This window comes from Dromiciops gliroides, chromosome 1 (genome assembly GCF_019393635.1).
Source record: "Dromiciops gliroides isolate mDroGli1 chromosome 1, mDroGli1.pri, whole genome shotgun sequence".
Lineage (NCBI taxonomy): Eukaryota > Metazoa > Chordata > Mammalia > Microbiotheria > Microbiotheriidae > Dromiciops > Dromiciops gliroides.
This window is the reverse complement of record NC_057861.1, coordinates 283856364-283876994: the sequence shown is the minus strand read 5'-3', so window position 1 is coordinate 283876994 and position 20631 is coordinate 283856364. Positions and strand designations below refer to the sequence as shown.

The 20631-nt window shown below is 36.7% G+C and overlaps 1 protein-coding gene across 1 annotated transcript in view; it reads left to right on the top strand.

Moving 5' to 3' along the window:
* The first annotated feature begins 279 nt into the window (after positions 1–279).
* The window catches only part of TRPA1 (transient receptor potential cation channel subfamily A member 1), a 74673-nt gene continuing 54321 nt past the window's right edge, over positions 280–20631 (top strand). Inside the window, exons 1-7 of the mRNA XM_043994090.1 lie at positions 280–396; positions 8410–8572; positions 9346–9521; positions 13788–13895; positions 17130–17238; positions 17347–17492; positions 18809–18945. Coding sequence (XP_043850025.1) covers positions 280–396; positions 8410–8572; positions 9346–9521; positions 13788–13895; positions 17130–17238; positions 17347–17492; positions 18809–18945 — 956 coding nt within the window. The remainder of the gene's footprint in view (positions 397–8409; positions 8573–9345; positions 9522–13787; positions 13896–17129; positions 17239–17346; positions 17493–18808; positions 18946–20631) is intronic.

The following is a 20631-nucleotide window of genomic DNA, read 5'->3' as shown; positions in this document are numbered from 1 at the left end:
GACTCTGTCAACGGAGGCTGGTTCAAGTTTAAAGCCTGGTCTTTCGCCGGCCCTTCAGCAGAGCCCTTGGCACTCTCTTAAGAACTTGTTCTAGACTCCCCAAATCCCTCCCCCGGAGCTGACTCTTTCCTCTCTCAGGTCCCCAGGTCCCTCCTTGGAACTGATTATCTCCTCTCTCGGGTCCGCGGGTCTCTTCCCGGAGTTGACTCTCTCCTCTCTTGGGTCCCCACCATGCCACCGAAGCCCATGCGCCAGTCGAGCGTGCCTGGGGCGGGGTCAATGAAGCTCAGTGTGAAGAAAGTACTGAAAGCCACTGGAGAGAATAAGGAACTCCAGGGCGTTGCCTATGAGGGGGTGGAGAACGAAACGGATGCTTCAGAGGAAGATGTGTTTAAGGTAAAGGGGACTGGGATGCTTTCAAATTCGGGTCCCCTCCCTCGCTTACAACGAACTTCCACTAATTCCTTCAGACATGACTCGGAAACCCGGAGGGTGCTGAGTATGTTCCCGTGTCACTCGGTGTGCAGTGAGATTAGGAAATACAGGTGTAGGAGGCATAGAGGGGGAGCAGCGCCTTTAGTCCTGGTCTTTCTTCACGTTCTTTCCTTGACCTCCTTGTCCAGAGGTCCCAGATCCTGCTTTGCCTTTTGAGAATGGGAGAAATGGGGAAAAAAAAATCCAACCAAGGACTCAGGTCCAGGAACTGCCCAAACTGGCTCAAAGACAAGGAAGAAGGGAAAGGACTCAAGCTTGTTGGTTTAGAAAAGAGAATCTAATGACCTTCTGTAGATTTACACCAGTATATGGTGTATATTGGATTTGTGGGTAAAAGGAAAGTATTGTATGTATGCGTATTTATATACGTACTTCTAAATGTATGATTGAGGGGAGGTGGTACCATGGTACTATATTGTACTCTTGCCCAAAACTATTTAATTCCATTGTCCATTTCAGAAGCTCTTGAGAACTGTTTGTGGCAGGGAGAGATTTGGAGGAAGTTATTTATACAGAATAATTCTGAATGTCAAAGACTACATCCATGTAGAGATCCTTATGTCACTGACATAAATAGGTGATCAGCAAGGGGCTTATCACTTTCCCTCTCAATGATTTCACTTATGCCAGGCTCCCCAAAGTTTAAAAAATCCATCTTTTTCTGTCTTAAAGAATAGTCAGGTCTTTTCTGTGAACTTTTACTCTAATGATGAATACACATAAGGTAAAAGAAAATGATTCTTAACTGACTTAGTAGAGGGATGTAGCTACCACAGCAACATCATATTAGTAATTTTTTTAATTGACAGCATTTGGCGGCATCATTACAGGAATGTGCTCTAAAATTCTGCCTTATCAACTTCATTTCCTTTTTCACCAAAGACACTTTCTATCAGGAAAATCATTAGAATGTTTTCCTTTGTTTTTGTTTTGTTTTGTTTGGGTTGGGGGATGCATTAGTGAGAATTAGCACTGGTTTGCTGAAAAGACTATCTAAGAGCCTATTAGAGGAAAAATGATGGTTTGATTCTCTTCTCCAAAAAATCTCATCTCATCTTAAAAAATAAAAACAATCTGCTTTTTTTTGTTGCTGTTATTGTTGTTGTTGTTTTGGAAGTGACAATGATATATGGTTTCCAATTGATAGAGTAGGGGTCAGGGACTGTTCAGTGATTGGTTCTGTGAGCTTCCAAATGAAAAATCACCTTCTTCTAATATTTTAGAGATCAGAAAATAGAGGTACAAAAAAAGGTAAGTGACTTTCCCAGGGTTACAGAGTAAGTGACTGAGGCAGAATTTGAATGCGGTTCTAATACAAGGTGGCATTTTTCTTTGCAACTTAGAGAGTTGCCAAGAGCATTATGAGGTCAAGTGACTGGCCCAGGGTCACAGAGTCAGTATGGGTTGGAGACAGAGCTTGAACTAAAGCCTCCCCAGCAGATTAAGTGATTTGCTTTGGTCTCACAATTAGGAAGTGCCAGGAGAGACTGGAACCTGTCCCTCCTGACTTCAACTCCAACACTCTCTCTAGAGTGCCAGAATACAATTTTGGTTTTATTTTGTGGAGATTAGGCAATGTCTTTTGCAGGTATTTAAAATATTTGAAATGTTTAATGTGAAGATAGCTTAAAGCTCCTATACGAGATGCCACAAGAGTAAGGTTGTCATCATGTGGTAGTGAAAGGCCCATCCTTTCCCACTGCTTTGAGGTCATGGTATGCAGTCTGTCTTCTAGCAAGTTTGCTTGTTCTCTCTCTCTCTCTCTCCCTCCTTCCTTCTCTTTGTCTTCTCTTTCCCTTTCTCTCTCTTCCCCCTCCTGTTTCCCCTTCCCTCTCCCCCCAACTTCTCTCTCTCTCTTTCAAGCACACACACACACACACACACACACACACCCATTGCAATTAGCAGAGGACTACTACTCAAGGTTTCCATATCAATCTAAAACACCAAATCATTTCAGCACCGAGCCACCACAGCCAGTAAACAGCTTGGAACCTTAGGAAGCTTATGGTCCTCCAAAGCCCCAAGCACCTCATCTTTGGATTCCCTAGAAGGGGAGCTCTACGATGAGGATCAGCCAGTCCACCTTCCTTACATCTTTTAACCTCTATTCCTTGCCATGCAAACATCACAGAATTAAAGAATCTGAGTTATAAGTAACATCAGAGTCTATCTAGACCAGAGATTATTAACCTTTTCTGAATCTTAGACCCCTTTAGCAGTCCATTGAAGCCTATGAAACCCTGCTCAGAGCAATGTATTTTTTAATTCATAATCAAAGGAAACACTACATTTCATATAATTTTATTTAACATAAAGATATAGGGGCAGCTAGGTGGCACAGTGGATAAAGGACCAGCCCTGGATTCAGGAGGACCTGAGTTCAAATCCAGCCTCAGACACTTGACACTTACTAGCTGTGTGACCCTGGGCAAGTCACTTAACCCCCATTGCCCCTCACAAAAAAAAAAAGAAAAGAAAGGAAAAGAAAGATATATTTTTTCCTATTCAATTTCATGGACCTCTTGAAATCTGTCCATAGACTTCTAGTTAAGGATCTTTGATCCAGACAAATTCATATCATCTTTTTAGTATCAAATTCTAGTTCAACATGTATTTTTATAAGTGGGTAAGTGGTACAGTGGATAGAAAACTGGACCTTGAGTCAGGAAGATAAGCTCAAATTCAGCTTTAGACACTTACTAGCTGTGCGGCCATGGCTAAACCACTTAACTTCTGTCTACCTCAGTTTCCTCAACTGTAAAAAGGTGATAATAATGGCATCTATTTCCCAGGGTATTGTGAAGATCAAATGAGATCATATTTGACAGCACTTAGCATTTCTTCCTCCATTCATTTCTTCCTTTCTTCCTTTTTTCCTTTGGTGTTGTAAGGATGAAATGAAACAGTATTTGTGATGAGCTTTGCTGATCTAAAAGTATTATATAAGTCCTAGGGATTTTTTGGGTTGTTTTTTTTTTTTGGTGGGGCAATGAGGGTTAAGTGACTTGCCTAGGGTCACACAGCTAGTAAGTGTCAAGTGTCTGAGGCCGGATTTGAACTCAGGTCCTCCTGAATCCAAGGCTGGTGCTTTATCCACTGTGCCACCTAGCTGTCCCCATAAATCCTAGTTATTACTACTACTGATGTTATTGTTGCTATTGCTGTTGTTACCAACCTTGTGAGGTGAGTACTATTATTATCCCCATTTTACAGATGAGGAGACTGGAGCTGAATGGTGTCAATTGACTTGTAAGAGCCACAGTTAGTTAGTGTCTGTGCCACTATATATTGGTAAAATTAGGTAGTTTTTAAATTGGTTGAGTGACTGCACCCAAAGGATATTCATTGATGGAGCTACATTTACTTGCAAGGAGGTCATTGGTTGAGTATCCCAGATATCTATTAGTTCTTGGCTTATACTATTTAACAATCTTATCAATTACTTCGATAAAGGGATAAAGATGCCATCCTTATTAAATTCCAGATAACACAAAGCTAGAAGGGATGTTATATGACAAAAGAATACCACAAAAAGTCCTCAAGAGAGATGTTTGGACTACTTCAATAAGATGGAATTTAATGCAATTTAGTGCAAAAGTAGATGTTGGAGAAGATATAACAAAATAGCAGCTAAACTCAAAAAATATATGGGTTTTTGTGGAGTGCAGTTTTCATGTATTGACAGTGTAATGAAATTTACTTTTGAGTTAAAGAAATTTTAGGATCCATTAGGGGTCATTCATTCCTGAAGATGAAAGAGTCCCATTATATTTTTTCCCTAGTCAATCCACACTGGTGTATGGCATTCAATTTTAGGTGCCACTTTTTATGAGGTAAGTTGATCAGTTGAAAGGGAAAGAGAAGGACCACAGAGATCATGCTATATTAAGATAAACAGAAGGAACAAAGAGTTTTTAACCTTGGGAAAGAAATACTTGACAAGACATGACATATATCTTAAAAAATATTTATTAATAATTATAAGGGCTATTTGTCTAGAAGAGAGGCCCACAGGCCAGAACTAGGAACAGTGGGAGAATGTGGTAAAAAGGGTTGATTTAGATTTGGCATAAAGAAGCTTTCCTAGTAATCGAAGCTATCCAAAAATGGATTCAGTTACCTTAAGAAATAAGCTTCTCGGGGGCAGCTAGGTGGTGCAGTGGTAAAGCATCGGCCCTGGAGTCAAGAGTACCTGAGTTCAGATCCAGTCTCAGACACTTAACACTTACTAGCTGTGTGACCCTGGGCAAATCACTTAACCCCCATAGCCCTGCAAAAAAACCCCAAAAAACAAACAAACAAACAAAAAGAAATAAGCTTCTCCACTGTAGATATCTTCAAGCAAAAGTTATAAATTCTTTTTATAGAATGCATAAAATGAGATGGCCCCCTTGAAGTCCCTTCCAATTACAAAATTATATAATGATAAAGGCAAAGGATTGGGCTGACTTAAAATTTATAAATAAGACCAACTGGAGTCTTGTTCATGCATGATGTATTCATTCACTTCCAATTTCTTCAAGAGAGAATCGCTATCTTTTCCTTATTCTTTTTTTTTTTTTTTTTTGTCATTGCGTCCCCATTGCTTGGCATAGTGCCTGGCAACTACTAAATGCTTAATGAAGGTTTGTTGATTGATTAATCCATTCATTATAAGATTTCCTTCTAGTTTCCTTCTTTATTTCCTTCCCTTTCCTTGCATATACTTTAAAGTAGAAGAAAGACTTACTAGAAATATTTGTTTTGTTTTTTTTTGGGGGGGGGGGTTTAGTGAGGCAATTGGGGTTAAGTGACTTGCCCAGGGTCACACAGCTAGTAAGTGTTAAGTGTCTGAGGCCGGATTTGAACTCAGGTACTCCTGACTCCAGGGCCGATGCTCTATCCACTGTGCCATCTAGCTGCCCCGAAATATTTGATTAGATGATGTATATAGTACATTATTATTACCCCCCGTTTTCAGATGAGGAAATTGAGGCTAAGATATTAAGTATCTTACCCAGAGTCACACAGTTAAATATTTGTGGCAAGACTCAAACTCAAACTCTTGAAAATGATTGATAATGAGTGTTATTTATTTGTCCCTATGCATTTATTAGCATCAGAGTCAAAGAATAAGTTTGCAAATATAAAGAAAAGAGCCTGTAGATATTGAAAATCACATACAAAAATACCTTTGTTAATTTGCTGAAATTAAATGCTTCATTTTCTTTTGCAACTCCAAGGTAATGTTTTTCAAAGTTTATAATTGAATTACATGAACAGGCACCTCATTTGTAATCCAATAGAAATTTTATGTACACAAGATTGTAATTTGTACATTGATTTTTTTTATCTTAATGAATTACAGAAGTATTTCTATAAGCACCTGATTCTAGTACATGATTAAAAGAGACTATAATTTTCTATTGACATCTGGCCACTGAATGACTGGTTTAACTGGCGCCATTAGATAAAATATGGTTTTACTGTCATCCAGAGAGAACATAAAATAGAAACAAAATTATAGGCAACAAACTCCATATGGATTTAGCAAAAAAAAAATGGAGAGGAAATTTTTTTTTGGTGTGGCAAATATTGAGGAGAATCTAATACTAGATAGATTTTACAACTTAACCATTCTTGTCTACATATAAATTTTGAGAAGGCCCAATATTACCCAAGCATGCATCATGCTACAGGCTTGGACCTTAAAAATAATTGCTATGTAAGATTCCTTTTGTGAAGTCATATATGGTGCAGAAATTTATTTATGCTATTATGAAGTAACAAATAAATTTGGAGAAGAAGGTTTTTTAAAATGTTTTTTCCATCTGATATTTTCATTCTGAAAAAAAACCCTCATTTTTTTATTATGTATACAACAATGTCCTAAGACTTTAAAACCTTCATTTCAGTTGTTGATTTATATTCAGAGAAAGGAAAGGAACTTGAGAAATCACTAATCCTATGTTCTTTTCTTCAGCTTTTATGTAGGAATATGTTGAAACTAGGGCAGAACGGTGTGCTGAAATAGGTTGATTTTCTTTGTTTTGTGTTTGAATTTTGAAATGAAAAACATTGTGTGTTAAGACAGATGTCGATTTAGTCTCTGGTTGTCAAGAGGAAATTCATGGATGAATTAATTAAGTCTCTACTTGAGAAATATCTTGAAATATAATTAAGTTTTGGGGTAGAAGTTGGAGAGTATGGAGGGTGTTCACAGGCAGGAAAATGGAGGTACAGAGACAAGAGTGTTGTTTGTATTCAGAGGGAAGTAAGGAAACCAGAGTGATGGGAAGAAAAAGACTATACATGTTGGTGAATAGGAGGAAATAAAGTCAGAGAAGTAATATGGTACCATACTACTAAAGGCCTTAAAAGACAGACAAAAGAGTTTGGATTTAATCCACGTGTTATTTCAGAGCCATTGCAGGTTATTGAGTCAGTGAATAGTAAGATTAAAAAAAAGTCCCATTAATCTTGCAGTGATACATGTATGTGTGTGTGCATGTATGTGAGTTGATTAGAGGCAACTTAGACAAGAAACTGTGAGTTGGTTAAAAAGCAATAATCAAGGTTTCAGTGTGTTAATAGCCTTTATTTTTTCAAACAATTTGATATCTAATTGAAATCCCCCTTGTAATTTGATTTCACTTTCTTTTATCAGAAGTAGATTGCACTAAATCCTCCTTAAGTTTATTATGTTGTAGTTAAAATAATTTTGATTACATTAATCTTTCTGTGAAGAAACATTTCTAAACTTTGGATGATCCTTAAGGTTTTTCTTTGGTACAATTAGGTGGCACAGTAAATAGAGTGACAGGCCTGAAGTCAGGCACTTTCATTTTCTTGAATTCCAATCTTGATGCAGACACTTACTAGCTGTATGACTTTGTACAAGTCCCTTAATTCTGTGTGCCTTGGTTCCTAATCTGTTAAATGAGCTAAAGAAGGAAATAGCAAACCATTCCAGTATCTTTTCCCAAGAAATCCCTGAATGGTATCACAAAGAATTGGACTCAACTGAAATGACAAAAGGAAGAGGTAGAAGAGGAGGAGGAGGAGGAGAAGTTTCTTCTTGCTTTGAAAGGGCATCCAAGTTCTTTACTTCTCAGAATAATAATTTATCATTTAATTAATTAATTAATATGAGCATCAAAATTAATTAGTAAATAACTGGCCATGCAGTCAAGAATTCAATTCATGTCCTGTCTCTGACATAAAATAGCCATATGATCATAGCAAGTCACTTAATCTCTCAGCTTTGTAGGACAACTGGAAAATGGTGGAGGATTTTTTACATATTAGGTGCTCCCCACTGATGAAATCACAGGTTTGTACCCTTCTAAAACTGAAATGATCAATTTAGTATTTTCATCAGCTTTTAGTCATTTCTCTTCACTTCTTTTTTTTTTTGTCATTTTTACTCTTATAAGATAAAAACTGTGTTTGAAAACTTACTTTATACAGTGCAGATCATAATTACCAAATTTCTTGTTGGTCAGCCATGTCTGATTCTTCATGGCCCTTTTTGGGGTTTTCTTGGTAAAGACACTGGAGTCATTTGCAATTCCCTTTTCAAGATCATTTTATACTTGAGGAATCTGGGAGAAAACAGTGTTAAGTGACTTGCCCAGGGTCACATAGCTAGTAAGTTTCTGAGGTTGTATTTGAACTCATGAATATGAGTTTCCCTGACTCCAGGTCTCACACTTTATTATGGCACAAAACTGCCCCCATGTTACCCCCAAAGTACCAAATTTACAATAAATAATTTGATATAATGATAATCCATTTTCAGTTGTAGAGAATAAGTTGTACTTTACAATGTAATAAGAGGGTAGATTTAAAAAATTTATTTTTATGTTAAACTCTATGCTTAATTAAATGTTTTTAGTATATCACTAATAATCTTTTAAAATATAAATCTAGGTTATTTTGAAAGGAAATGTAAAGAGATTGCAAAGTTTCATCATGAAAAATCGTGATGGCTTACATAAATATGATGAACTGAATGCCACACCTTTGCATCATGCAGCTGCACAAGATCAGGTTGAACTGCTAGAGATGATTATCAATGACTCCTCATTTGAAGGTAACTCAAGATTATGACATGTATATACCCAAATGTTAACCAGTTCTTGTTCCATATAAGCTGATATCCCCTCAATAGAGAACAAATTTTAGCATCTGAAGGACATTGTTGATAGATGAGATTGCCCAAATCCCCTGGGTACCTACTTTTCCATCCAGGGTAGGAGTTGTTCCCCAACCAACTAGAAAACCTTACAGAAAATTGAATCTAAGGTGAATTCTGGGTTATGTCCCATCCAGCCAGGTCTGAGCAGAGGTGGACCCCTTTTTGTCTAGATTGTCCTGAGAGGGTGGTCTAGATAAGAGATCAGAGTCATATTCACTAGCCCCTCATTAGCATAAGCCCACCTTTAATTATACAGTTTATTTTTTCATTAATTTATTTTCTGATAAATTTATGGAATAAAACAAGAATTTCCATAACAAAGTAAAATAAAAAAGATGATTGCACATAAAACTGCAAATCTACTCGGTGCAACTTATTATTCCTTTCAAATATATAAGAAAATTATCGTGTAAATTTCTTTTTATTCTTCTATCTGGCTATCATTAGACAGGAACACCCATTCTTTCAAGGACATATAAGCATTCAGTGGGTTTCATGAGGGGTCTTTGGCATTTTAAAGTAGCACTGATTCCATTGATTATCTTCAAGCATAATTAATAAAATGATTAATTATTCAGAAACCATGACTCTTGAACTTTTTATATACCACACAGTATAACCAGAAGAAAATGTATTATTTGCATTTTATGCTGCTTTTTTTCTCTTAGGACTGAACGTACTGGATGTTTCAGGAAATACCCCTTTGCACTGGGCCACTGAAAAAAACCAGATTGAAAATGTTAAGTTTCTTCTTAGCAAAGGAGCTAATCCAAACATTTGCAACAACAACTTGATGTCACCCCTTCACCTGGCTATTCAAGGGCTTTATAATGAAATAGTGAAGGTAAGGCTACCATCAGAAGTCTGAATATCTTTGTGTATATGCATGTGTGTATCATGTATATATGTGTATACATGTGTGTGAAGTGTGTGAGTGTGAGTGGGTATGTACAATTCACAAATGTTTTCAAAATATGGTTGTCTAGAGGCAGATCAGATTGCCCTGCCAAACTCAGAATAAACAGATCTTGTGAAACTAGCCCCATTTCTGAACAACTTAAATGAATCACCCTCTGAATAGCATGAGAATTAGCAATGTTGTTTTAAGTGCTCTTAGAGATGATCATTCATGGCATCATTTTCTGCAACTGTTCACAGTATCACACCAGCATCATTGAAAACAAAAAAGAGGCAGAGTGGGATCACACAGGACAGAAGACCATTTCACATAGACAACATGTCATCAACTTTGTTCTAAGATGTATACCAGATAAGTTGGTGATAATGATTTGGGAGAAGGCTCTAGCAGGAAGAAGGATGACTTCTTATAGAAGATGGGATTTTAGCGGAGACTTGAAGAAAGCTAGGGGTAGAAATGAAGCTAAGAGAATTTCAGGATGAGTGAAAAAGCTCAGAGTGGGAAGATGGAGTGTCAACTTCCAAGAATTAGCAAGGAGGCCAGTGTCACTTGAGGCTGTATATGTTGGGAGGAATAAGGTATGAGATGACTGGAAAATGTACAAAAGTGCCAGATTATAAATGTCTCTGAATTCTAAATAGATGATTTTATATTTGACCCTGGAGGTAATAGAAAGAAGATGAATTGGTCATACAGTGAAATGGAGGGATAATTGAACATGTACCAAGATGGACAAGAAGACCTTGATCATTTTGGATGCGTCCCCTAGATAGTTTTTTTAATGTGCAAAAAAGTTGCTCCAAATGAGTTGTAGAGAGATTACATCCTCTGCCATTCTCTACTAAAGATATTAGCAATAACATTGTCTCATGCACAAAAGGGTCCTGGTCACAGAGCAAGGAGATGCCTACCTCCTTTCAAGTTCTAGATCTTATAGTTACTGACTCTGTGACCCAGGATAAATTACTTACCCTTTCCAAGCCTTGTTTCTTCACCTCTAAAATGAGGAAAATAGTAATTAAATTTCTTACCTCTTGAAGTTGTCATGCCAGAAGAACTTTATAAACCTCTATAAATAATGTATACCTTTGGGTCATCATTTTTTTTCGGGATTGGAGTGTCACATTGACTGATGTAGAGATAGTCCTGTCAGTGTAGGAAGGAGCATATTTCAGAACCCTAGAACATCTTTTTTTCTGATTTAAAAAAAACCCAACAACTTATAAATGATGGCTTATTTAGCTCGACTTGTGACCATTGGTACCTCGACTCATAGGCCTTGCAGTGGAAACTTGGCATTATGGATAGTAGATTGACCTTCAAGTCAGCATGACCTAAGTTTGAGGCCTACCTCTGACTCATCCTACCTCTGTGACACTGTAAACATCACCTCATTTCTACCCCCAGGCAACTTTCTAAGATATAGGAGGTACCATTCTGCCTCAGTGGAGTGAGTGTCTGATTCAGATGAAGTCACAGACCTGGTAAAAATGAAAACTTTAAAGAAAAAATTCCAGAGAAGTTATGATTTTGTAATGATGGCAGGAATTTCCACACCGATGAAATCATATGTCTGGATCAAAATAATAATATAGACTCTCATTCTTTATTTTAAAACTGTTTAAAAACACTTGACATTTTTTTTTTGGTGAGGCAATTGGGGTTAAGTGACTTATCCAGGGTCACACAGTTAGTAAGTGTTAAGTGTCTGAGGCCAGATTTGAACTCAGGTACTCCTGACTCCAGGGCCAGTGCTCTATCCACTGCACCACCTAGCTGCCCCTTGACATTTTAATAATTTCAATTTTACAAGTAAGACGGAGCAAGATTTTTTAAAATCCCTATAAATGTGCTGTATTTTCTAATCCATCTCACTATCCTATTTCATCTTTCTCTCTTCCCTCCTTCTTCATCTTATTCCTTCACTTCGATTTGTCTTCTTCCATCTCCATAACATATGTTATGTGTTTTGCAAATTTTAAGTGCTATATAAATATTAGCTATTGCTTTCTTCTAGAAGCAGATGTTACTCATCTCCTCATGCTAGGGTTGCAGGACTAAACAAAAGAAAGCCTACCAATTTGGCCTTAAGGAATATTAGGGATTTGGGGTTGTTCCTAGGGAGTCAAGTCAACAATTCAGCAAACTTTTATTGAGCACCTACTATGTTCTAAGCACTGCAAGCAACTATGTACAAACACGAAAATACAGGGTAAATTGAAGATGCTTATCAATGGGCTTAGCATTTTGCACTAGCATTAAGAGGCATCAGGAAAGGCTTCTTGTGGAAGGTGGGATTTTTGCTGGGCCTTGACAAGCCCAAGAAGGAGATGAAAAGCAAGAATATCCAGACATAGGAGACAATCAATGAAAATGCTCAGTCAGAAGATGGAATGCTAGTGTGTGAGGAAAAGGAAGGAGGACAGTGTTAATGGATCACAGAACATCCGTGGGTAGTAAAATGAAAGAAGACTGGAGGTTTGGAAGGAGTCAGCTTATGTGAGCTTTTGTTTTTGTTTTTGTTTTTTTGCGGGGCAATGGGGATTAAGTGATTTGCCCAGGGTCACAGAGCTAGTAAGTGTCAAGTGTCTGAGGCCGGATTTGAACTCAGGTACTCCTGAATCCAGGGCCAGTGCTTTATCCACTGTGCCACCTAGCTGCCCCCTTTATGTGAGCTTTAAGGGCCAAGAAGAAGATTTCATATGTGATCTTGGAGACAATAGGAAGGCACTTGAGTTTATTGAGGTGGGAAAATATCTGCATTTTAAGTTATATCTGTACTTTACTAAGATCATTTGGGGAGCTGATTAAAGGATGGTCTAGAGGGGGGAAAGAAGATGTAGGGAGAATGAACAGCAGGATATTGCAATAATTTAGTTGTGATATGATGGGGGCCTGCACCAGGATGTCACCAATGTCAGAGAAGAGAAGGGGGTATGTATGAGAGGGTTTATGAAGGTAGATATAATAGGATTTGACGACTGATTGGATATCGAACAAAAGAATGAGGCATCAAAGATGTCACTTGGGTTGAGAGCCTGGGTGACTGGGAGGCTGGAGGTATCTTTGATAGTAATATAGAAATTAAGAAGAGGGGAGGGTTTTAGAAGTAAGAAAATAGGTTTGGTTTTGTACATACTGAATTTAAGATGTTTGAGAAGGCTGCGAGTTGGCACATTGGATAAAGCACCGGCCCTGGATTCAGGAGGACCTTAGTTCAGATCCAGCCTCAGACACTTGACACATACTAGCTGTGTGACCCTAGGCAAGTCACTTAACCCTTATTGTCCTGCCAAAACAAAAAAGATGTTTGAGAAATCTAGTTTGAGTTGTCTAATAGATATTTGGAGATGTGAAACTGGAGGTTAGGAGAGGTAGAGGCTGGACAAAGTTATAAGAAGCATGTGTCTAGATCTAACCCCAAATAGAAGTAAGGGATCCATATTAAAACATAACCTCTGTGGGCAGCTAGGTGGAGCAGTGGATAGAGCACCAACCCTGGAGTCAGGAGGACCTGAGTTCAAATCTGGCATCAGATACTTGACATTGACTAGCTGTGTGACCCTGGGCAAGTCACTTAAGCCCAATTGCCTCACCAAAAAAACAAAAACAACAAAAACAACAACAAAACCAAACCATAATAACCTCTGTAACATTTTGAACTTGGCAGAAATCCCATGTGTGATTATAAAACTGATATGACTTACAGTTCCTGAGCAAACTGGTACCTTCAATATACCCTTCCTTGACTATGACTCTTGGAGTCATCCAGGAATGGCACAAGTTTTCAAAGGGCTAGGCCATTAACTACAGCACTTTAGTTTATAGAAGTCATTGATTCATGGTCTTAATCCCATTTTACTCCTATACCTTTAGACTCCTGCTAATGGATCAAATAATAGTTAATTTGGAAAGAAAAGACTAGATAGCCACTTGTTCTTCACCCTTGGATCAAGACTCTCTGATGCTTAGACCAGCTGACCTATGAGGTCTTTGCCAGCCCTGAACATCTTTGATTCTATAACATCACCCACAAATAGGGTTCACATTCCACAAGTATAAAAAAATACTATCCAAATCTTACTTGCTTTTTAAATATAGCTCTTGTGAATGTTTATTTTAATAGTTTTACTTTCATTAGTTAAATTGTAATTACGATTATTGACAGGTTTTATTTTCTTCTCTACATAGGTTTTGATTGAACACAGTGGTACTGATGTTAATTTGATAGGAGAAAATGGAAACACACCTCTGATGCTGGCCTGCTCCAAAGATAATAATGAAGCACTTAAACTCTTGGTTTGTATAAATAGAGGTCAATGGACCTCTATTTTAGTTCAGTGTATACTATTAATGGTTACCACTACATATATAATATGATCAAAGCATCTTGAAAGTATTCTTAGTAGGGACTTTGTCTTTAACTCCTGTGAAGGACAGAATTTAACATTTCCACAACTATTGAAAGGTTCTTTTGAGGTCTTATGGCTATTACAGCTTTTTTGGATTCAAGTTTATGTTACCATCCTGTTCAAACTACCATGATCATTTCCTGAAAGAAGTCATATTGGCAGCTAGGTGGTACAGTGCATAGTGGGAGATTTGGAGTCAAAAAGGCATCTGATGAAGTTTAATAGAGTTCCTAATATTAACTTCATCAATTCAACTGCTCTAGAATAACAATTGCATGAATCCTAATTTAACAGCAATGAATGAGGAAAAAAAAGGCAAGGATTTTAGTTGGTCCCTCCTGCAGAAGTCAGCATGACTATGTATTTGTTTCCAAAGCTAATGTAAACTAGGCATGCTTTGATAGAAGCATAGCATCCCAAACAAGTGAGATAGTAATCTTACCCTATTTTATGATGACCAGAGCACATCTGGACTTTTGTGTTCAAGAGCAGGTATCATTTTATTTTATATTTCATTTTATTTTTAATTCTATTTTTGGTTCTCAATTCTCTCCCTTACTACTCTCATTTCCCATCCCAGGAAAAGGACAAAAATAATACAAATATGATTAATCAGGCAAACCAAATTGCTGCATTAGCCATGTCAAAAAAAGATAGAAAAAGAAAGCATAAAATATGCTCCAATTTTTAATGTGTCTCTATCAGTTCCTTCTTTGGAGGTGGATACCATGTTTCTTCATGAGTCCTTTAGAATTATCTCGCTCTTGGGGGCAGCTAGGTGGTGCAGTGGATAGAGCACTGGCCCTGGAGTCAGGAGCACCTGAGTTCAAATCCGGCCTCAGACACGTAACACTTAATAGCTGTGTGACCCTGGGCAAGTCACTTAACCCCAATTGCCTCACTAAAAAAAAAAGAATTCTCTCGCTCAGTCACTAGGTCATTCACAGTTGATTTCTTGTTGTTTGATTGTTTCAGTTATACCCGACTCTTTGTGACCCCATTTAGGGTTTTCTTGGCAAAGATACTGGAGAGATTTGCCATTTCCTTCTCCATGTCATTTTATAGATGAAAAAACTGAGACAAACATGGTTAAATGACTTGCCGACTGTCACACAGATAGTAAGTGACTGAGGCTAGATTTGAACTCAAGAAGTTGTCTCCAGGCCCAACACTCTATCCATTCAGGTATCTAGTTGCCCCTTCAAAATTTATTATCTTTTCGATATTGCTATTATTATATAAATGATTATCTTGAGTCTACTAATATTACTTTGTATAAGTTCATATAATTTTTCCAAGCTTTTTCTGAAACCATACCCTTCCTCATTGTTTTCAGTATGATTATATTCCATTACGTTCATATTGTGCAGCTAGATGGTACAGTTGATAGAGCACTAGGCTTGAAAATAAAAAGACTCATTTTCATGAGTTGAAACCTGGCTTCACACATTTCCTAGCTGCATGACCCTGGTCAAGTCACTTAGCCCTGTTTCCTCAGTTCCTCATCTAAAAAATGAGTTGGAGAAGGAAATTGCAAAATATTCCAATATCTCTTCCCAGAAAACCTCACATGGGGACATGGAGAGTTGGACATGACTGAAAAATGGCCTAACAATAAAATTCATATACCATAACTTGTTTAGTCATTCCCTGATTGATGAGCATCCCCTTGGGTTTTTTTGGTTTTTGACACCACAAAAAGAGTTTCTATAAATATTTTTGTACATATGGGTTCTTTCCCTCTTTCTTTAATCTCATTGGTCTATAAACCTAGTAATGGTATCACTGTGTCACAGGGTAGGTAGAGTTTCATAGCTTTTTCAGGAATACTTTAAAATTGTATTCCAGAATGGCTGGACTAGGTTACAGTACAACATTTTTTCCCATAGCACACCCCCTCCCAACATTTTTCATTTTCCTTTTTGTCATCCTAGCCAATCTGATAGCTGTAAAGTGGTACTACAGAATTGTGTTAATTTCATTTCTCTGATTATTAGTGATTTAGAACATTTTTCATATGGCTATTGATAGCTTAGATTTCTTCTTCTAAAAACTGCCTATTTATAGCCTTTGGCCGTTTATCAATTGGGAATTTCTCTTATTCTTATAAATTTGTATATGCTACATTTTAACAGGAATATCAATGAAATCCTAAACTAAAGGTTTATCCAATCCTCTACTTTCCTTGGGAGGTGATTTGCTTGATTTTCAGGAGCATAAAATTCTCATTGTGGTTAATCCAGTCTTATAGTTTATATTCTTCCTTTCTCTTGGAGGCCACTTATAAACTAAATCATTCTTCCCCAACATTAAGTGAAATGATAAAAAAAATTAGTTAAAAACCAATAAATTCTGGTTTCCTATTAATCCATGTTAAATGTATAGTGGAAAGGGGTAGATGAAAATGATTGCCTAAATATAAGTTTTGGCCATGAAAGGACTTTTATGATTCAGCAACAGCACTAGCCTATTAACTGGCATATTTTAATTTGTATAAATGCATAGAATTAGGGCCATCCTTAAACATATTATTCCTTTGTATAATAACAAAAAGGATTTAGAATTGATGTAGCAGAGTGATATTTTAAAAATAGAATAATGATATTTTTGGAAATGGATTTCATTTCGCTATGTTGAAAGAGGATTACATTGAAGTCTGAATTACTAATTCTTATCTCTACCTCATTTGATTTATCTTTTGATAATTTTTATTATACTGCCAGATCCCACTCTAGTTCCCATAATTATCACTTTGATGATTTTTATCTGGTCTACTGAAGATTTTCTTACACATTTTTCATTTAGCATTGAATCTAACTATTGTACTTGAACCTTAATGCTGACTAAATAATCTGTAAGAATAGATGAGAACCAGGGGGAAGCTAGGTGACACAGTGAATAGAGCACTGGCCCTGGAGTCAGGAGGACCTGAGTTCAAATTTGACCTCAGACACTTAACACTTACTGTGTGTGACCCTGGGCAAATCACTTAATCCCAATTGCCTCTCCAAAAACAAAAACAAACAAACAAACAAAAAAAGAATAGATGAGAACTCTCATCCATTCTCTCCACTTTCCTACTGGGCATTATTATTTGACTTCATTCTGGGTTTTTTTCCAGGTGGATAATGGGGCAAAAATATGTAAATCCAATAAATTTGGATGTTTCCCAGTGCACATAGCTGCCTTTTCCGGTTCCAAGAAATGCATGGAAATGTTGTTAAAGTATGGTAAGTAAAGGCATTTATGTAGTAGACAGCAATAATAAGCCTATTTTACGTTTTGTGACATTTCAGATTGTATATTTAAGTAATATTCAATTTGGTTTTCTTATGAAGGTGAAGAACAAGGATATTCCAGGCAAAATCACATTAATTTTCTCAATAATAAAAATGCAAGTCCTCTTCATTTTGCTGTTCAAAGTGGTGACTTAGAAATGATTAAAATCTGCCTGGCAAATGGAGCACAGGTTAATCTAGAAGAGGTAATTTTTCATACTTTTTAATCACAGTCATATACTTTCTTTTTATAAATTATTTTCCCAGTTCTTTTATGGCTCCATGACTTCTTAAAACACAAAACAGCTTCTAAATAATGGGTATGAGGCTGGGGGTGGGGGGGTGGAGGAAGATAGCCAGTCCTGCTTCCATGATGTTATATGGCAAAGAGAAGTAGAAAGAGATTTCAAAATTATCTGGATTTTTAGGAAATTCATCAGTCCATTCTGTTTTTATCATGAATATTTATGATTATTAAAATATTATCAATCTTAGATTGCATTACTTTGGGAATTATGTAAAGATCAAGGGAAGCAATATTCTGTCCAAATCAAACCATAACTAAAATACTGAGTACAGTATACCAAGATTATTATCAAAGACAGTGTGGTATAGTGGGTATAGTGTTTACCTTGGAGTTAGGACCACCTTAAGTCTTATGCCTTGCCTATGATATATACTAATTGAATCAAAGTCACTTATTTTTCTAGTGCCATAAGCAGTGTTCTGAGACTAAATGGAAAAAGACATACTGATATGCAAGAGAGATCAAGAGGGAGGGAGAGAAGGATATTCTTCATCAAGAGGTCCCTACAATAATGAAATGGCAGGTCTGGGGAAAAAATTGCAAATGCAAACATGGGTTAATTAGGATGGCTATGGGTTTGAGAACCATTCCCGAAAAGGAATCTTTAAAGTAACTGAGGGTGTTTAGTTTAGGAATAGAATACTAAGGGAATAAAGATATTCTAATATAATTTTATATTATAGTGATATTCCAATATCTGAATTATCATAATGTAGAAAATAATATCATTTTTTTCTGTTTCACTTCCAAAGGTAGTAAATTGAGTAGGAAGATAGTATTGAAGGATGCACTTTTGCCCAGTACAAGAAATGTTTTTCCAACAAGACATGTCTAATGGTGGAATGGACGATCTAATTAAATAGGAAGTTTCACATCATGAAAGTATTTGAGTAGATTCTTAATAATTATCTTCTAGGCATATTAATTAAAACTATCATATTGTGGGAGAAGCTGGATAAGACAAATTATAAATTTCCTTCTAACTTTAAGATTCTGATTTTTGCTGTCTTAATTTGTCAGAATGAGGCCATTCTACACAATGTAAGTATTTCTTAATTTGAGGACAAATGGCTCAAAAACCACAGCTAAGATTTAAACCAAAGTTAATTACTTATGAAGATTTAAATCAGAAGTCACTGAGCTTGTCTTGTATCACTAAGCATCACCTTCTATAATAAACTTCCTTTTTCTTTTTTTTAACATTCTTATTTATAGAATGGGAAATGCACAGCTCTTCATTTTGCTGCCACTCAGGGAGCAACTGAGATTGTAAAACTGATGATATCTTCATATTCTGGCAGTGATGATATTATTAATACATTAGATGGAAATGATGAGACATTGCTTCACAGGTAAGAATTTCTCTTCTTCTACCTGTCATTGTTCCATAGTCTTTGTACTTTTGCTTTCTCAGGATCACCTTACACTAAAAAGGCTATACAGATGAAACATGTGGTTTAACAGTTCTATGGTTAAGGTTCATCCTAATTAGCCAATTAGAGATACTGGTTCTCTCTGGAATAAAAGTAGAAAGTTAAATAGGTTTTCACAAGAGAGACATGTCTAGTGGAAATCTAATGGTAAATGCCATAGAGATTTTGACATGAGAGAGTGAGTTGAGATTAACTGTATATTACCTGGATACAAAAGAGGGCTCTTATGCAACAATTAACCTGTGTACCACACTCTTGACTATAAACTTTTCAACAGATCTCTCAACCTCCTTACAAACAGGGGCAAAATTCTCATGTTCTCTTTCATGGGAATTTTTTTTCCACATTCAAAATCAGAAATTGTGGTCACAGGTCCTTGTAATTATATTTGAATAAATATTTCTTTTCCTTTTGCCTGTTAGTATGTGTGTGAGTATATGTGTGTACGTGTATACATGTATGCATGCATGCATGTATACACACAACATTTGCTGACAACAAACTGGTCCCTTTATCCTTTCCATTAAATTAATTTCTTTTTTTGTTGTTGTTTTTTAATTTTCATGATACAAGATATTGAGAGGAAAAATGCCCTACCAGATATAGAGTTGGGCTTGATAGAAAGAAGTCATGGATTCACATCTTGCCTCTAATGCTGATGAGTTGCATGACCATGGGAAAAATTACTTGTCAAGTCAGCAAACATCTATTAAAGTATACTATCTGCAAAATCACTGTGCATGTAAAGAAAGGCAAAAATTGTATCTACCCTCAACGAATTCACATTCCAGTGGGGAAGCCAATATATCATCAACAATGGCATCTAGGTGACTTAGTGGGTAGAGTGCTTAGCCTGGAGTCAGGAGTACTTGAATTCAAATCTGGTCTCAGAGGCTTAGCAGCTATGTAATCCTGAGCAAGGCATTTAATTACTATTTCATTCAGTTTCCTCAACTGTAAAAGGGGGATAATCCTAGCCTACCTCACAGGATTGTTGTGAGGATCAAATGAGTTTTATATTTATAAAGCACTTAGCATAGTTCCTGGCATGGGTTAGGTGCTATATAAATGCTTATTCCCTCCCTTCCTTACCCTATCTACATATAAAATACATATGGGAAAAATTGTAGGTGTGCATCTATGTGGCATAGTGGATAGAGTGCCAGGTCTCGAATCAGGAGGACCTGAGTTCAGATCAGCCTCAGATGCTTACTTGTTGTGTAATCTTGGGCAAGTCACTTAGCCCTGTTTTCCTCAGTTTCCTCTTCTGTAAAAATGATCTGGAAAAGGAATTGTAAAACTACTCTAGTATCTTTCCAAGAAAACCCCAAATAGGATAATGAAGAGTTAGACACATCTGAAAAATGATTGAAGAACAAATTGTAGGTAACTTCAGAAGGAAAACTCCTGAACTGAGGAGGACTAAGTAAGGCGTAACCTTTCTGAGTTTCAGAGTCCACATGTAAAAATAATAATGGCAATAGTATTTTCAGATTCAAACTAGATAGTGTAAAATGTCAGCATTTTGACTTTGATAAAAATTCACTTTTTATATATTGAAGCTCACCAAATTAGTTTGGGTTTTGTTTGGTTTTTTTGGTTTGT